The sequence below is a fragment of the Leuciscus leuciscus genome, assembly GCF_965113295.1.
Source record: "Leuciscus leuciscus genome assembly, chromosome: 1".
In the NCBI taxonomy this organism is placed as follows: Eukaryota; Metazoa; Chordata; class Actinopteri; order Cypriniformes; family Leuciscidae; genus Leuciscus; species Leuciscus leuciscus.
The window spans coordinates 72,577,110-72,596,993 of NC_138725.1; the positions used below are offsets into that span (position 1 = coordinate 72,577,110).

A 19,884-nucleotide genomic window follows, 5' to 3' on the forward strand; every position below is an offset into this window, starting at 1 on the left:
GGGACCTCATTGGTGGACCCCCATTACCTAAGGTCTTTTCTGAGCAGTCACATGTTTCTGAGGTGTCACTGTTATGGACCTCAAAGCGCTCCTACTGGCTGAAGGTGGTCGCCCTCTCCCTGGTGTGGTAACGGCTGTGTTTGTCTGAATTAGATTAGAAAATAATCAATTGCGATGTCAAACATACATTAAAAACGGTATAATTAATAAAATATTAAATGTGGTAAAGAGCAGAAATTGATTCTTACCAGGATGAGAGAGGATGCTAGTTGCCCCTGAAACAGCCTCCTGTTCAGCATATTTTTCTTGGGAATATTGAGAGCTTTGCAGTCCCGTTTGTAGAGGAGTTGATCACAGCAAGGATAATGGTGTGCCAGAAGATGTAAATGTACCAGCGGCGCATTATCATGGGGAACTTATATTTGGCTATGTATTTGCTGTATGCACCCACAATGTAAGGTCTCTCAACTTCAATGTAGGATTTGGTGGCTTTGTTTCAGAGTTGAATCTTTTGCACAGGCTCTGTGCCAGCAAAGGATGACACAAGACTGCCCTGTTGTCATACCATTTGACAGCACACAGACGTGGTGGTTTGCCTCCACTCTGATGTCAAAGCTTCCTCTCCCCTTTGACTTCAAGATCTTCTCATCTTCAAGGTTACAGTTGGGTAAGAGCACTTGCCTGACTGTTTCCACATAATGAATTCCAAGATCAAGGAGCTGAACTACTACTGGGACACAGGTGAAGTAGTTGTCGGCGTAGACCTTGTAGTTCAGACCTTCAGGAAGTGTGGAGGCAAGCTTCATCGCAACATCACCTGACATTCTAAGTTAAGATTTGGCTCTTTTTCCATCAACACTGCCTTAGTACACATCAAAGTCACAGAGCATGCCAGAAATTCAAGTTCTTACCCACAATTTGAAGCCCCATGGGTGAGGTTTGCCTCGCATATTCTGCTTGATATCACTGAATTTCACCTTCGTCATCTGAATCATCATCTCATCCACAGAGTTGTGCTCTTCGCGTACCACCTGCAGGCATTTCTCTCTGAATGAATCAAGCCATAGTCTGAGTTTCCACAGTTTGTCTTTCTTCTTGCTCTCTGGCATTGTCAGGTTGTTGACAAAATGTAATGTTGTCAACAGAGATTGGAACCTGTGGCGTGACATCACATCAGAAACGGGGGTATACCGCGTGTCTGAATCCCAGTACATACGGACTCCAGACATTTGCACTAGGCCTATCTTCAGGTACATGCCAATCATCTGTTCAATGTCCTTGGTGTTAGTGTTTATAGTTGTTCCAGTCTTTTGATAGCTGTACTGATTAGTGTTTTCTGTCAGGGCCAGAATTTCTGAAAAGTAAACAGCACCACTGGGGACGTCCGGACCAGAGAAATCAGTATTAGGACTGATTAAATTATTTTTCAGCCAGTGATACCGGTCCCGGGGCATAGTCAGTTTAGCTGGTTGGCTTGACTCGATGTCCTCATCATCAGCAGCTGGACAATCAGTGAATGTCTGATTCTCTTTCTCCACTTCATCGACATTTTCATCCCCCACCATTTTTTTTTGTAATGAAAATAATAGTTGTAAGAGTTAAGAGTATGTTCAAGTATAAATAATTTAAATGTGAATTAATCCCGTTTATGTGATGCATTCCACTGAAGTCACACAATTCTAAACGGAATAAACAAACCCCCAGACCTCTTATATCCCCACATTCCAGAACATTAACACCTATCCCTGAACAATGGACCGTGCAACCCCCTATATGTCTGAACATTCACACCTGTTCTTGAATAACCATATTCCAAAGCATTCCACCAACAGTGTATGCCTTGCAACAAGCAGATATTTGGGCAAACAAACTACGCCCAGATTCAAACAGTTAACTATATTTTACTGCTAACATACAGGAACAATTTCAAATACTGGTACTGAAAGGACTTAAAATACTGCAAACAGAATCATTTAGAATGATTCAAATCTGGTCTTAACTGAAAATGATAACAAATAACACATTTAGAAATTGTGAATCATCAAATACATTATATTTCTGTAAATATTTATCCTATATGTGAACATATGAGAAGTGCAATGTCTCCATGTAATGTGCAAGGAGCTCATGCTATTTTGACTATCATTATCTCCCAACGTTGTAAAATTACTACAAAGACAAAACAAGCCAAAAATCTAATTTGATGCATGCATTCCACAATAACCAAGTATTTACATGAACTAGACATTATAATAATCACAATATATATATATATATATATATATATATATATATATATATATATATATATATATATATATATATATATATATATATATGTGTGTGTGTGTGTATTTCTGGGTTTTACTTCAATGTTGAGATATCCAGTCCAAGGAAACAAGGAGATGCGCTTCCAGGAAAGTTTGCAGGTTGTATGAGTTCATGGCCTTATGGCAAGACCTATATACACATTTACTATCCAATGGCATTGCGAGGCTAAACAATAGGACCCATTGGCTATGTAAATGTGGTCTTTAAAAAAAAAAATTGCCATGGGTTTAAACATCTATTCAAAGAAACTAAATAATTTGCTCCTTATTACACTGCCATTAATTAATTGAAAGCATCATATTGTCAAATTAAAGTTCTTTGTTCTATGAGAAGCAGATGTAAATGCAGAGCTGCTGTTATTGAAGGATGGTGCAATGCAAACGATATTGTGCCAAGTGAGCAACTGCCACTGAGATGAATGGGAATGATAACAGATAGCTTTCTTTAGGTATTGTAGACCTCCTTGGTTAATTCTCAGGGTCAAGGAGGGTGAAAAAAATGCCATAAATCTAAATTTCGGACCCTTGCAACCAATATATAAGTTGACAGGGAGGAAAATGAAATAATGTATGGCGTGACCACTTAAAAACACATAGAGTGGAACGGGTCTAGATGTGTGTATTATGGGATGATATGGAGTTATGGCTCCTGCCTTTAATTCTCCATGAATCAAAAGCTTGTAGACAATGCAGTGTTTTTTTTTCCCCTCTTGTTTTGGATGAGATATGAAATGCAGCCAAGAATGTGCAGAGGGATAGAGAGAGAGAGAGAGAGAGAGAGAGAGGGAGAGAGAGGGAGAGGGAGAGAGAGAGAGAGAGAGAGAGAGAGAGAGAGAGAGAGAGAGAGAGAGAGAGAGAGAGAGAGAGAGAGAGAGAGAGAGAGAGAGAGAGAGAGAGAGAGAGAGAGAGAGAGAGCACCTGCAGTATATTTTTGGCGTTTAAAAAAAATTGATTGTGAGTCATGATTTACAGCCGTCTTTATGTGCTCAGGAGTCTGCATTCACACATACAGTAGTAGTACAACACCTGTAATTGGATGTGATTACACACATGCACATATTGAGGTGGTAAGAGGGGATTCTCTTGTGTTTGGCCTTTCACACCCCTCATCTGCCCACTCAGACAAAAAGCACTCATGAAAACATGCCCACTGTCCTGACCTCTCGGTGTCTCTACCACTTCCTGTGCTGCTTATGTGCTGATCCACTCTCATTTCATTCCAGTTGAATTATAGAGCTGTGGTACGTATTGTTTCAAAGCAGCTGCAGAGAGAACAGCACCATAGTACCTTAATGGGTGAATGTGATTTCACCAAGTAGGTACAACATGTTCCTGGATCAACATCTTTGTTGATCCTAGAACAACATTCCATTCAACCAATCATATTTGAGGGACAAGTTTACAGTTTATGTCAAGTTTAGGCTTACAGCCAGGATTATATGCTTCTACTGTAAATCAGTGATATTCACCTCTTTCCTCTGATTTTAGGGATAACTTATGGGTAGAGTTAGGGGTAGGGATAGGGTTAAGACAACATTTTCAGACAGGAATGTTGTTCCAGGTTCAACTAAATCTGTTGATCCAGGAACATGTTTGTCTTGACAAAGATTTGAGAGCTCCCAGAAAGACAGTGGCCCTCCAGGAGCAGGATTGGACACTCCTGAACAAAGATATTGTAACTTGTAGCCTGATATGTTTCTGTTTTACTTTGCCAAGGACGTTTAGTTTGTTAGTTGTTTCCCTGTATCTTAGTTCCTGTTTCCTGAGTTCTTGTTTCTAGTTTGTTTCTATGGTTACTCATTGACCATATCCGCCTGTGTCCTGTTTAGTTCTTGTTATCGTGGTTGTAAAAATGAACCTGTCACATTCTTAGAAATGTGATCAACAAAAAAACAATAAAAATAACTAACTTTGCCATAAAATGGTCAATTTATGATAAATTTCCTATTTTATATTATGTTGTGCATGTTTCTGCATGAGGTTAAACTACATGACTTTTGCTTTGGTTCACATGATTTAAATATTAATTAGCAATACAACAGTTTTGCTAAAATATTAAAGTCCCCCTGTAGTCAATAATTGTATCCCTTAAAACTCCTCTTTGATCACCAAAATGACATATTTAAACGTTTTCTTTCCTTGAAAAAAAAAGTATTCCTTTAAAAAGTTTGAATGTAACTCTACACCCTTGCCTCATTTAATATACGCAGTTCTATGAATATGCAAATTAGCCCAGCCTTCCGACATGCACCGTACGTGGTTGACCAATCACAACAGACTGCGCCATCTGACCAATCAGAGCAGAGTAGACAAATCACAACAAATTGGGCTGTCTGACCAATCAGAGCAGAGTAAACCAATCACAACAGACTGGGTCATCTGACCAGTCAGAGCAGAGTAGACCAAATGAGGGGATGCTTTTCAGTCTAGTCCTTTGTGTGATCTCACAGGTCAGTTCCCCTTGTATCACCCATCAGCCTGTCCGATGCCTGACCCCAGCCGCTGATCACACACACAGCTGCGCTACGTAAACGAATCCCTCGACAACACTTTTATCTCTGTAATGACAGCTACATCAGACGTACACTCAGTTCAACAGGACAAATTAGCATATGAAGGGGAAAGAACATGAATCAATGGCAACATCTGAGCGTGTGCTGTCTAGCCGCTGAGTTTTAAATCTCTCTTTGTCTGGTTTAAAAGCAACTTAAGCTCTTTCTGTGGCATGTTGTCGATTACCAATGAAAATAATTTTAGATAAACATTAAATTATATACAGTTTCAAACATTAGCCAGAGCACTTCAACGGGTCATTGCAATTTGGAGAATTTTTTTTCAAAGTTCAGAGTTTCTGATCCTGTTGTGAGGCTAAACAGCTCTCATGGAATGGAAGAAAAGGTGTGTTCTCCCATGTGAAAGTGGGTTTACCCCAATGTGCTCTGCTATGAGCCACTCTCAGAAACAATAATCATGCATTGTCTTGATAAAAAATATAGTTACAACATCACTATCGTTCTGTGTATCGTTTCTATATTTTAAGCTTCCCACCTCTTAATTATTTGTAATCAAGAGCAATTCTGCTTTGTAGCAGAAGTCTCAAGAGCTGAGGTATAATTCTGGCCAAACAAACAGTTTCCTTATCTTTATAACCTGTTGCATCATATCATCCTGTTTTTCCCAACTTTGCTTTTCATAAACAGATGCATCGACCTGCCTTTTAATTTATCAATCCATATGTTTTCAATTGTTTACAAACTTAGAATTTTTATTCTGTTGTTTGCTCATTCTCATCAAGTGTTGCTAGTTTGTTGCAACAAAGCCAATTAAACAATGGAGAAAGCATTTTGCTGATTTTAAAACTTTAGGCTCTAATTTACAGCTCTTCATCGAGTCCCTGAAAATAATTTAGAAGATGTTATTCTAATTTAGATTTCATCTCATGTTGCGAAGGCAAACAAGGAGATCTTTAAAATACTTAACAAGGATTTTGATTCCTTATCTGCACTGCTGCTATCATGTCCCTTACATGTGGTTGTGTCTAATTCTCAAGCTTTATCAGACTTTTTGGTGTCCGTCGTGACTGGGTATTCCACCCCGTTTTATGTGTTTATGTGTCTGTTTTTCCCTCAACACTTCTACAAAGGCAAAAAGAATTGACTTACCACAACGGCGGAAGGAAGAGAAGTTGATCAAACCTCTAGTTGATTTTAAAATCCCAATTCTTTGCTGAAAAGACGCTGCTCGCCTGTGTTGCGAGATCAATGCGGTTGAAGGTCTCGGCGCGTTACTGTCTTTCCGCTTGGCAAAGTAATTTAATTCCATTTAAGCTTTTATCTGACTCCATTTTATCACGACCTTGAATTTAGGTTAGATTGCCCAATTGGTTATTGGTCAATTGTATAATAGTTTAGCAATACATTTGATTATTCTATTTAACTCTTTTACTATACATTTTACTCGTTCATTAGGAATCTATGTCGCTCAGAGAGTCTCACGCCGGCCGTTCTTTTGCGCGGATCTCACGATCACAAACTCGCCAGTCTGATGGATAACCAGAGGTTATACTGTAGATAACCAGAGGTTATAGCTAAAGCAATTCAGCAATGCCGCATTCACGCTTGGTATTGTTAAAAAGTACCCATGTAGGCCCCTACAGTCACCCATATAACAACTTAGTTAAAGCCCAAACAATAACCAGAGGTTATAGCTAGTACATTAAGATAATGCTGCTTCAACGCTTGCTATTACCTTAATAGTATTTTTTATCCAGCCCCCTATTTGCGACTGCATAACAACTTTAACAACTACTAAAATCAAGCAGTTAGTCAGGAATCTAGAATCCCACCAGATGTGCCTCACGCTCCATCTAAACTGGGATCTAGTAATTCAGAATAAAATCAAATGTAACAATTGATTATGTCAGGTAAATTTATCATGCCAATTTCATAATCAGTTCAAAGATAATCACTTTAATAACATTGAATGCTCAGAGAAAAAGAGTAAAAGATGTAAGCTAAACACGACATTTAGAAAATACATAATGCTGAAGGAACATTATGGGCTGAAGGAACATTATGGGCTGATCTGAGGTACTGAATTGCCCTGAGTCTCTCGTTGCATTTCTTTATATAGACAGAAACTTCTTTCACATGGAAACATTTGCTAACAATGGGAATTTGTATTGAGTTAACACCTTTTGGGCAGGATGCCATTTGCCTGGAAGACACACCCTCCTCTGTGTGCAAGTTATCTCTAAACTCTTATTAACTTTTTTGTCTTTTGGTTTACTTCTTTGGGAATAAGACGTTTGTACCAGTCACACTCAGACATTTGAAATGAGACCAAACATGTATAATACTGTATGATAATTATTCACATTAAACCATATAGATTGTTGGGTGAATTTTGGTGATCTCAGCATGAGAGAGAGAAGGAATGGGGGAAGAGGGAAATTATAAATGTAAATTAGGATGATGCTAACTTCACAAGAGAGAGTTTAAATGTTAATTTCCTTTGTTTTGCCAGATAGTTTCTCTCTTCCAGTTTTTCCAGTCTTACAATATGTTCAAGTAATAGCTTTCACAGCTCAGATAATAATCACTTTTTAACGGATTCAGCTGAGAATAATTCAAGTCCAAAAACATGAGCTGTGCATTTGTTATACATTACTATACATGGGGTAGTCCGATCCTACTTCTGGAGAGCCACTATTTGAGTTTAGATCCAACACACCTGCCTGGAAGTTTCTAGTGATCGTGATTAGCTGGTTCAGGTGTGATTAATTAGGGTTGGAGCTAAACTCTCAACTCAGGGGGTGGTCCTTTAGGAGTGGGATTGAACACCTCTGCAATTACATGGACAGGCATGGCTCTCTCAGGAGACGGACATCAGCAGAACAATGCCATCTCAGCATGAACTGAGCCATCTAAACCTCAGATCATTCGCCAATGGCTACAAACACAGCATACGCCGAAACATAGAACAACATGAGGGCGAATAAATGGTAACAAATTAATATTTTGCCTCAGAAATGGAAATTCTAAAATGAAATCCAAATCAACACTAAATCAAACCCAACTCTATTCCATACTTCACTGGCCTCCAAAGGCTCTACTATTTTGCGTACTTGTTAGCATGCCCAACTCCTATAATAACTATCGCTGGTTCGAACTTTGAGCCCTGTGGGGAACGGTCCAAGCTAAAATAGTTACAGTGGTGCCGTGACCCGGATGTTATTTGCCTTACATATCTATTAATAACCCTCCATCATCGACAACAGCTAGTGATTTAATTTCTGACTGTGATACCTATAGGGTCATGCCTGAAATACCGTGTTCGGAAAGGAAATGCCGCATTCTGCGGTGCCCCTAAAGGGACATGAGGATGGAAAAAAATATGAGATGGGAGCAAAGCAAATATTTCAATGCTTTTGCGTTCTCTCGCAATTATACAGTTGGGTAATTGTATTTTATATAATTTGCGAGAATCAGTGAGCCACTATCAATATGTAGGGTATTGAAATCGCTTGCATGCTTGCTTTTTACTTTCACTTTAGCGATCACGCGTACTTTGTGTATAGGGAGTGGCAGTACTAATTTTACAACATAAGATATTTGTCAATGGATCTGTTGCACACCAAATCCTTCGTCATCGTCCGTCAGTCATCTCGCCTTACTATATTCACATGTGAAGTTTGATGTACTGTAATGTAACCTACTACTGCAGTAAGCCTAACCATGTCCCTTTAGGTGCTCCGTACACTGTAAAAAATGATTCCGCATTTTAGTTGTTTCAATGTAATTTTGTAAGTTTATACAACTTGTGGTTTCTGAATTTGTTAATTCAACTTAACATGTTAAGTTTTCACTGTCTCAACTAGTCTGCAAGTTGACATAACTAGAGTATTTGCCGCCTCAACTTAAAAACATATGCTGAACCAGTAAGGTTAGTTCTCATTTTTTATCGCGAGATGAGATCACGTGAAGCGCGAAACAAACAGGTCTCTCGCCTTGACTCCTTCATCGGCCATTGCTGGAGAGTTTATCGGCAGATGATTTAATTCTTCCACTATCATCAAATATGGTAAGCAAATATTCGTTAATATGATGTAATAACTTGTAAAATGACATATGAAGTAATCATCCATGTATTGTTCAATATCAACGTTTCTAGATCACATTGGACTGTTGCTAATCCAGTTTTACCAGTTTTACCAGTTTTACCAGTTTAACGTTACATAGGCTAATATATATATATATATATATATATATATATATATATATATATATATATATATATATATATATTAATTATGTGAGAGAGACTGATATATGGATGAATGATAAAATAGCCTAGAGAGCGGGAAAAGCATGTCGTGAAAAATAACGCATTTCTACCATGTTTGTTCACTCTCATGTTCAAGTTATTTGCGCCAAAATCAGCAAGTCTAATCACCATTCAGGCAAAGCAGCGTCGACGCGTGAGTACGACAACAACGAGCTGACAAATAATGTAACGTTAATTTAATGTAAAACTGTGTGAGTGGTGCGGCAGGATTATCAGAATCCTCCGGTGTTCGAGATGGACGCTCCATAACTGAAAAGTTGTTGTACAACTGTCTAGTTTTACTTATTAAATGTCGAACTTAAAAGACTGTGGTCAGTTATGTTTAGTTTATTGTGGGAGATTATGTAACTATAGCAACCGCTTAACCATCGCAGTGTTTTCCCCAGAACTAGTGAAATGCTTAGCAGCTAATACTGTCCTAATAAGGTCTTAATAGTAATGTCAATAAATATATATCCACAAATTTGGTGATAAACTATTATTGATCTAGTCTTGATCTTGATTGTGTATGTGTACTCGGTTTATTAAATGTTAGTTGACTTAATTGTTCTTTTCTTTTGCCCTTGACCAATAAAGTGGAGCAGCAAGTTCTGTTTATTCAAGACAACCAATGAACGCATTGTCAGAAGGCACTACAAGCTGAAGCACTGCCATCATGTAAGTAACTGTCTGCTTCCCTGCATCTATAAAGACTGTGTGTGTTCATTTAGAACTGAGTTTGCTCTAAAAAATACATTTGTCCAGGGACCACACACAATCTGTCCGGCTCTGTGCTGCAGCTTTTACGTTGAACTGTGATCTTTATGCTTTCTCAGAGACCTGTGGCATTACAGGCAGACAGGAGAGTTAAAAAAGGATCCTCCAGTATCTGCTATGGAAAAAGAGGTGGCCGGTTCTTTTTTTGTGAGAGACAGGTAAAGTCCTACACTGCTGAAAATGGTGTTTAGATGAATATGTAGATATATTATTTTGCAGTGTTGTTTAACATTCTGCTGTTATGTTTGTGTCATTTAATATTAGTTTAGATCAGTGCAGAATTCAACATGCTAATTTCACTGGACCTGAGCAAGTCCTTTTATGAGGGTCTTGACTGGCATCTACCAAAACTGTTGTGTCTACCGTTCAAGCACTTTGCTGACATTGCTGAAATGAGGACCATAATGGACAGCCTAGATAAAAATGTAAGTACATATATTTCTACTGTACTTTTTTCATAAACATTATGGGCACTTCCTTTCTTGCCATTTCTGTTGTCGTGCATATTTTTTATTAGTGCTGCAAAATATTGAAGAAAAAAGTAATATGTCATTTGTTAATGCGTATTTAAAATAAATTAAAATTAGTCACCTTCTAGTCAATCATTTTATAATGACATATTAAAGGTGGTATCAGCGATTTCAGGCCCAAACATAAATGATCACATTCATCTAATATTTCCTAACGATCCGCTAGCTGCCCGCCCCATAAGCATGCTGTCAAAAAAACGCGTCTCTCTAGGTAGCCTAGGCTCTGAGATCTGCACACAAAAACAGTTGGTATCAACATCACTCAAAACCAAAATAAATAGTGTTCCAACCAATCATCGACAGGGGCGGGTGTTGTGAGGTTTTGCGCTCGTGCACGGCTGCCTATGACGGCTGCACGCGAAAACCTCACAACACCCGCCCCTGTCGATGATTGGTTGGAACACTATTTATTTTGGTTTTGAGTGATGTTGATACCAACTGTTTTTGTGTGCAGATCTCAGAGCCTAGGCTACCTAGAGAGACGCGTTTTTTTGACAGCATGCTTATGGGGCGGGCAGCTAGCGGATCGTTAGGAAATATTAGATGAATGTGATCATTTATGTTTGGGCCTGAAATCGCTGATACCACCTTTAAGTTTTATCTTTGATAATCAAAATTACATTTTGGAAGAAAAAAGTCCCCTGTGAAATCAATTTCTTTAGGCCTTAAAATATTGTAGCTTGATTGTAACATTTTATAATGCTTCATTTAGTGTACAGATGCAAAATGCCTCCGTTTATTCACAGTGTATAGTATTTGACCTAAGTCTCTCAGTTTAAAGGTTTTTTACAGGATAGTTCATTCAAAAATGAAAGTTCTCTCATCAATTACTCGCCCTCATATTGTTCCAAGCCTGTAAGACCTTTAATCTTCTTCGGAACACTAAATAAGACTTGGTGTACTCATGTTGTGTTTAAGTGGTTGAGCTTCAGTGTTGTATGTGTGAAAGCACATTTTGAAGTTTGTCATTTTTTAATACAGCACACAGATTCCGAAGAAGATATGATCGGGGCATGACTCTAGGAATCATCGCAGTGGTGGAAGATGTGATAGACCCAATTCCATGCAACTCTAGTGATGTGGCCCTTGTAATCGAGGAAGCAGTTGTTCTGCGAGGATTTGGTGACATACAAATGACATTGCTTTATGCTCTCAACATAAACTACCCCAGAAAACACCTCAGATACACTTTCGAGGTGATTCATGAACATTGGAGCTGATACCTGCAGTGCAAGAGTGCACTCTCTTAAAAATACATTGTTGAATTAAAGATGTTGTTGAGGTAAGGTATGTATTTCTACAAAGAGCCTGTGTTTTCATCTGTATTTTTTTGTTTACCCATGTTTTTACAAGTTCTCTGCATCAAGGGCCTGACATCATTTTCATTGTTTAACTTTGTTTAATTTTACTTGGCTAAAACATATATTAAGATTTCATGTGGTTTAAAGTTATTTCACAGTTAAAGAGGTATTATTAATGTGAAAAATCTTAAAGTGTTAGTTTAACCTAAATTAAAATTATTTTGTTAAATGTTAGATCTCATGTTGCTCCAAACCTAAAAGAACTTTGTTTATCTTTGAAACATAAATTAAGATATTTTTTTAAATGAAATCTTTGATCTTTCTGTCCCTCCTTTGACATCCTATTCAACTAATACTTTCAAGTTCCAGAAAAGACATCCTTAAAGTAATCCAAGTGACGTCAGTGGTTTATATATTTGTTTACATGCAGCAGTGTCAGCTTTCGCGTCGACACAAGAATCATGTGCTGCTATGTTCTTGTAAACATTTGATGGAGAAAACGATTTAATAAATAAAATGGAATGAAACACTGACAATGCTTCATAAAACCTAGGTTAAACCACTGGAGTCACTTGGATTACTTTAAGGATGTCTTTTCTGGACCTTGAAAGTGCTAGTTGCTTAGGCTGTCAAAGGAGGGACAGAAAGCTCACCGATTTTATTAAAAAGATCTTCATTTGTCTACCAACAATGGAAAGTATTAACAGGTATTAACAGGTGAGCAACTTTTTTTGTGTGAACTGAGACTAAGATTTTTCACATAAATATACCCCCTTGTGAAATAACTTTAAAACACATGAAATCTTAATATATGTTTTAGCCAAGTAAAATTTTTAAAAAATTAAGCAATGAGAATGCATGTCAGGTCATCAATGCTGAAAACTTGTACAAACATGAAAAAAATCCCACATGAATACACTTTCTATGCATTTTTCAAATACATTTTTATCTTTAAACTTCATGCAATTGTGATATAATTGTATTCCTTTGAATATGTTGTTTATTCTTAACATTTATTGATTTGTAAGGAACAATAAAACCATTTGTATGGAAAAATCTGTTATTTATTTGGTTGAGTGTGCTATATTGCAAGTTGAGAAAATATGCTAAATTAAGTTCAATGAACATACACTTTAGTACAGATAACTTGAAAATGTAAGTTATCGTATTTCAACTAATATTTAGAAGTCCAGGTAACTTGAACATGTAAGTTATTGTATTTCAACTAATCTTTACAAGTCCAGGTAACTTGAAAATGTAAGTTATCGTATTTCAACTAGCCTAATCTTTACAAGTCCAGGTAACTTGAAAATGTAAGTTATCGTATTTCAACTAATCTTTACAAATCCAGGTAACTTGAAAATGTAAGTTATTGTATTTCAACTAATCTTTACAAGTCCAGGTAACTTGAAATAAGTTGTTGGCTCAACTATTTTAACTATGTCAACTAAACTTTTTAAGTTGAACATACTTAGTAGATTAAGTCAATAAAACTTAACTGAGTCAAAGCAAAAAAATAACTAAAAAATGTAAGTTGAGTGAACAAATTTTTTTTTACAGTGTAGAGTGCGTTATTCATTTTCTGTACCTTTCCAAATTTAGAATTAGGCTTCGGCACATTCCAATGGAAGCTTGGAATAAGACATTTAAAAAAATAATTGCGACTTTTTATCTCACAATTTCAAGTTTACATCTTGCAATTCTGACATTATAACACTCAATTGTGAGTTTACATCTTGCAATTCTGATATCTTTTCTCAGAATTGTGAGATATAATCTCGCAATTACAAGTTATTAAATCCAATTCTAAGGGATTTTTTTTTTTTTTTTTTTATATCACAATAGTTTATATCACAATTTCTGATTTTATAACACACAATTGCAACTTTATATCAAACAATTCTGACTTTATAACTCGCAATTGCGAGTTTATGTCTTGCAATTCTTACTTTATAACTCGCAATTCTTACTTTATGTCACGCAATTATGTGATAAATTGTCAAAAATGTGAGATTAAAAGTCGCAGTTACTTTTTAAATGTTTTATTCTGTGGCGGAAACAAGCTTCCATAAATCCCTAGTGATATTATTGGGGGTAGTTTACAATACACCTGGCAAGATACAGAAACTAATGAACATCATCATCGTACAGATACGAAAAAAAAAAAAAAAAATTTGACTGACGTCTAGTGTTTATGAAATGTGTCATGAATGACAGCTGCCTGTATCCCATTACACTTGCTGTCACTATTCAACCATCAGTTTTTCCACAATCATCTCCATCCTCAGCCTCGGTTACATATGTCACTGCTGTCACCTTCAGACTATTTCTAATTTCTGAACTAGCATAGGAAATGAGACCAAATTTGGTCTTTTCAGCAAGGATATAAATATGAATGCAGTGAAATACAAATGTAAAGAAGACACGTCAGGGACTATTTTGCAATGACATTCAGCTGAGCTGACTGTTCAATATCCTTTACTTCAATGACCATGATTCAGCTTCTTTTTTTTCCCCCTCATTCAGTTGGTATCAGTGTTGCACTCTTGGCAGGTGCAGGTTTCAGCAGTGCTGTAGTACAGTATGTGAGCATCTCTGGGTCACTGATGGTGCAGTCAGCACTGGAGAAGAATTGGAATGAGGGATTATGAAGAACTGTTAGTGCTCCTCCATCCGTTCGCTCCCCCGGGACCTGCACATTAGAAAGACCTGAGCAAATCAAACAGCCCCAGTCTCGAACTTCTCATAAGCCTGAATCCCAGTGGTCTTTAAAGAAGGAGGATGTAGGGATGAAGAAGACAGCGAGATGAAGAAGTCAATACCGAGAAATCAGAAGGGAAAGTTTACACAACACAACCAGGATTGAAGCGATACCTGCAGTTTACAGCTCATTCTGGGATCGAAGGGTCAGCATTCTGGAGACCGGGCAAAATACAGACTTCAATAAATGACTCTTTTCAGTTCATGTTCAAGTTCATGAAGGTGACTTTGAACTGAATTGGCCACACAGGACTTTCAACAGAAATTTGCAGCCCAGGCTCATTCGAACAACATACCTGTGGCAACATTTTTGCAAAACGCAAAATACGTTACATCGTGTAAGTTTCGCGACAGTTTCAAAGTGAAATGTCCAGTGAGTGGCGCTAAAAGCGTGTTTCGTTTTTATCAGGTACAGATGAACGTGAATATGGCAACGTTTTATTACGTCGGAGGTTTGTACGTATCACTGCAGTTCTAAGTTGAAATGTCCGGTGAGTGGCGCTAAAAGATTAAATTAATGCTCCATCACGTTTTAAAATAGCGGACACCTACACTAAACCCTAAACCAACCCGATAGTGTTAACAAAAGCAATTTTTAAAAAGCAGCTAAAGACACTTATTTAGACCAGCGCTTTTAGTTGATTGGGCTTTTATGTTTTATGTTTTGTTTTTATCTGTGATAGTTTTATCTGTGTTTTATTGCTCTTTTATTTAAATTGTTGCTCTCTGTAAAGCACTTTGTGATTTCTATCTTTGATAGGTGCTATCTTAATAAAGTTTATTTAAATGTGACATAAAAATGTAGTCGTAACCATGGCATTTTAGCTTGTTTTTGAACTTTGAGTGTAATTTGTCGTTCACGGGGTTCGTACCCGAGCTCTCCGCATCACAAGTATAATTCTGTAGCAGCTGAGCTACTGAGCAAGCTATACATCAGTAAAACTGAACATATGGAGCTGGTTCAATGATGCAAACTCCAAATATATTTGTGTTTACAAATCATGCACTACGGTTTAAAGTGTTTTGAGGTCATAACATAATTGTGCAAGGAGCCACTTGAAAATAAGACTTTATTAATCCATAATCTGCCCATGTAATCATAATTGTGTGTGAAAACGGTTAAAAGTGTTTGCTGTTTTACTGCCTTCATTTCTTTTAGAAACTGCAGTGATATGAACGTATTGGTGCGTGTTTTGCGCTTTGCAAACATGTTGCCACAGGAATGTTTTTCCAATGAGCCTGTGTTGGCTTTATGTGAGAACGAACTTAAAATATTATTCCCCTATAATCCTCATTAATAACCTTTACGGCAGATTATGGCAGATGTCAATAACATCAAACATCATTGCTTCTTGAGTAGCTTCTAACAAAACATTGACTTTTAAATGAATGTTTTAAAAGAATTACAAATTAAGTACATCCTTGCACACCCTTTAAACAAACAAACAAAAATATTCCCCTTAATTATCTGCACATACAGATAAACATCCGGCACCTGTGTGAAGCTGACACCAATGATATACAGGGGAAAAGGTTGTGCCAAGAGGGAACTTCGCTTTATTCCTCCCAAAAAGAGCTGTGCATGCTGACAGAAAAGAAATCACTCCCTGGAGCTCAGCTCTCCTGTTTTTCTCAAAATAGTTAAAAAAAATTCAGTCTGGCAGCCTCAGAGGAAATCGCACAATGTCAGGCAGGTGTGAGAGGTAGCAGTCGTGGTTTACCTCACAGTACATACTGTGTGCATCTCAAATAAGACCCCTCGGTGAGATACTCTTTTACTTTTTTTATATAGTGTAAGCTGGAAAACTGGTTGAGGAACGACCACTCCTCGAGAAGACAAAGGACCTTCCTGGAAATCAACATTTGAACTCACCCTTGTGCACCATCAAAAGACGAAAGTCTCACCTCCGGATCATCCTAATCTAAATTTCTTCCCCTCATCCCCCACTCATTCTCCCTCATGCTGAGATCACCAAAACTCACTCAAGAATCTATATGGTTTAATATGAATAATTATCATTGAGTATTATACATGTTTAGTATCATTTGAAATGTCTCAGTTCGACTGGTACAAATGTCTCATTTCCAAATAAGTAAAACAAAAGGTAATAAGGTTTATAAGAGTTTAGAGATAACATGCACACAAAAGAGGATGGGAGGGTTACACCCTCCTTTTCTCAAAGGGTGTAAACACTGAATGCAAATTACCATTGTTAGCAAATGTTTCCATGTGAATGGAATATGAATCCTATAATGGAATCCTATATAATGAAATGCAACTGGATGCTCTGGGCCTTTTATAACTCAAAATTGGCCCATGATGCTAAGAGTGACCAAAACTCTTAGCATCACGTATTTTAATGTTAGGTTCGCATCTTTTCTCTTTATTCTAGAGCATTCGATGTTATTGTATTGATTATCTTTGAACTGATTATGAAATTGGCATGACACATTTGCCTGACATAATAAATTGTAAACATTTGATTTTATTCTAACGGACTCTAACATTGTTTTCATTAAAGAGTTAAAAGGAATAGTCAAACATTCGCTCAACATTTATTGATGTACAGATATCATTAAAACCTTTTCATTTATGGAGTCAGATTAAATAACGAGAAAATACATCTGAGAAAATGTATTTCATTTTTTATTTAAAATACTTTGCCATGCGGAAAGACAGTAACACGCAGATACCTTCCCCACTGGTCGGATGCCTACATTGGGCCGATTGAGTGCGGACTTACAATAGTAATATATTCCTTACAAGAAAGTACAGAGGTGGTGCTATGGTACAGTAATGTAATTACTGTAATAAGGTAACTTTTTAAGTAAACTCAACTAATTCCCACCAATTAACATAAACTTAAATACTTGTTCATCTAATGAGTAGTGTTTTGGCAACTTGTCAAGGCAACTTAAGAATGTTTAGTATTTAGCAATGCATTTATTTTATTTTTTTCATATCCATATTTGATTTTCAAAGCTAACAACATGACGTGAATATTATTTGTCTTTTAAAACAAAAAAAACTAAAAAAGTTTACAGCTAAGTAGGAAACAGTGTTACTAAAGACAACATGCATATAAATCTCATATTGTGTAATTTAATTAAAGTGGATTCAGAAAAGTATTTAGATCCCTTTAATTAAAATAAATAAATAAAGGTTACACTATTTCGATAGTCCACTTTAGACATTCTACTTACCATAAATAACTTTGCAACTACATGTCAACTAACTGTCATTAGATAATTAGTAGACTGTTAGGAAATGTTTGGGTTTGGATTAGCACAATAAGTTGTCATGTAGTTGTAAAGTTACTTATAGTCAGTAGAATGTCTAAAGTGGACCATTGAAATAGTGTGCAAGTTAACACTTACCATTAAACTAATGTAATCTAAACTGTGAACTAGTGATTTGAGCATGTGCTCACATGAGAAATCCAGGTTTAAATCCAGCCTGTGTCGTGTACCAAACCCCTCTTTCCAATTATTCCTGCCTCAGCTGTTAAAAATGTCACAAAAAAAAATGTCAAAGCAATACTCATTTCACAGCCCTGCTGGAGTGCTACTTTGAACGAAACAGCATTAACTTTTGATTGGCAAAGCATTGTTCTCCTGCAGGCCTTGATCTACTGCTCATTTTGTCCTCCTACTCACCAAATGCTGCCGAATTTAAACTCAACAATAACTTCCAATAAAGTCAGGAGACTCTGGTATAGGATTCAGAGGAGTCTATTATTTACAGAAACCTGGACACGTTCTAAACACCTCAAAGCAACGCAAGACCTGGAAGAGTGAAAGGTTGATACCTAATGTATGAGAAGGTTTCTTAGGGATCCTCATATCTCTGCACAACTGAATCTGAACTCAGTCAGTGAAACTTTTCTTTCAAGAGTTCACCCTTACAAATAATCAGATAGAGTGAAGAGTATGAGTATTTGGCATGCTGTCCGAGGGGACTCCTCGGAGCCCTGTATCCTTGGCTGGGATAGGAACCAGCCGAGAGTGAGGAGTCGGGATGCAGACAAACTGTCGAGAATCATGAGTCGACTATTTATATATAGGCCTCCTCTCGTGCTGATTACGAACGTGTTCCACCCGAACTTTGTTAATAAAACATAATTTTGATTATTATCTCTGCATCGCTAAAACAAAGGTCCTTGATATACTGTAGCCACTGTCCAATTACAGGGAGTACACAACAAAAATAGATACAATCAGAGAAGGAACAATTAGGTGTTTGGAAGGACAATCAAATGAAATCGATTACCAAGGTATTCTACTTTTTCCCCCACCCCAGCCGCTTAGAATGCCTCTGTAAAAGTTCACCTTCATTTGTAAAAGCAATTAGATCTAGCTGACGGTGTTGTGGCTTTAGACAGTTATACTACACACAGTACATCACATTTAGGACTCGCATATGTAGTCTGAGCAATGGGATCGTGCTTACTTAGACCTCGTTTTAAAACATTTATGAGCCAATGTTTTCATATCAACAAGGATAAATTGATGTAATGCTAATTTGCGTGCTTTGTAGTTTATTTTTAACCCAAGGATGGTGGGCATCGTGCATCAGTCTGACAACTGTGATTGTAGTGAATCATGCTAAATTTAGAAGGCCGTTTAATGAATCATCAGTTAAAAAATTCCAAATGTCAAGCTTGGCATCCCTACTATTAATAGAGACTCCACCAAACAGCCGGACCCAAACCACCCACACACTTCTTTTTTTTTTTTTTTTTTTTTTTTTTTGCTTGTTCATGTGATTGGAATTCAAAAGTGAAGTACTTAAAAAAAGCTCTGTGCTTTAAACAAATAGTGCTCTTCTTGGAACTGATTTCCATACAGTTTAGAGTTAGCATGTTTTTTAAACTAATAATAAAATACTCTAATAAGCCTACAAATAAATACACAACACACACAAATATTGGGTAAAAGTATGCATTTTGAATTAGATTTAAAGTCAGATTTAATTATCTTTTTTAAATCCATTTTGGTTACACTTTTATTTCGATAGTCCACTTCTAAACATTCTATAAGTGACTTTGCAACTACATGTCAACTAACTCTCATTAGAGTATTAGTAACTGGTAGACTGATAGGGTTAGTAGAATAAGTTGACATGTAGTTGCAAAGTTACTTATAGTCAGTAGAATGTCTGTTGGGGAGCATCAAAATAAAGTTAGCAGATATTAGGCAGACAGTCTACACATTTTTTAATGACTGCTAGTTGCAAAGTTACAGTTGGCAGAACTTTAGAGGTTGTTGCAAAACATTCTGGGAATACATTATGCGATCCCTTGCAATTTTGTATTATTAGGCATTTTGGAAGTATACTTCTTCACATGATGTAGATTTGGC

General features: G+C 36.9%; 1 protein-coding gene and 1 long non-coding RNA gene across 5 annotated transcripts in view; both read left to right on the top strand.

Moving 5' to 3' along the window:
• LOC309512741 overlaps positions 1-19,884 on the top strand; it is a 334,001-nt gene that overhangs the window by 150,543 nt on the left and 163,574 nt on the right. The window lies entirely within an intron of this gene.
• LOC309512162 (uncharacterized protein) lies at positions 8,598-12,582 on the top strand. 4 transcript variants are annotated; one of them, XM_082187608.1, is made up of 6 exons: positions 8,598-8,912; positions 9,253-9,309; positions 9,753-9,833; positions 9,992-10,090; positions 10,202-10,357; positions 11,444-12,582. In XM_082187608.1, exons 1-6 carry the CDS (start codon positions 8,910-8,912, stop codon positions 11,477-11,479), a joined length of 432 nt encoding a protein of 143 aa, XP_082043734.1. In that variant the 5' UTR covers positions 8,598-8,909; the 3' UTR covers positions 11,480-12,582. The 4 variants fall into 4 exon arrangements, 3 of the variants coding, with proteins under 3 accessions (XP_082043734.1, XP_082043735.1, XP_082043733.1); XM_082187609.1 differs by lacking the exon at positions 9,253-9,309; XM_082187607.1 differs by lacking the exon at positions 8,598-8,912 and having other exon boundaries at positions 9,156-9,309.

What these genes read in the sequence shown, in the direction of transcription:
- LOC309512162 (XM_082187607.1), top strand. Translation starts at nt 9,244, where the DNA reads ATGTTCAAGTTATTTGCGCCAAAATCAGCAAGTCTAATCACCATTCAG. An exon ending in AGGCAAAGCAGCGTCGACGC is followed by an intron (nt 9,310 to 9,752) that starts GTGAGTACGACA and finishes TGACCAATAAAG; the next exon opens with TGGAGCAGCAAGTTCTGTTT. An exon ending in AGCTGAAGCACTGCCATCAT is followed by an intron (nt 9,834 to 9,991) that starts GTAAGTAACTGT and finishes ATGCTTTCTCAG; the next exon opens with AGACCTGTGGCATTACAGGC.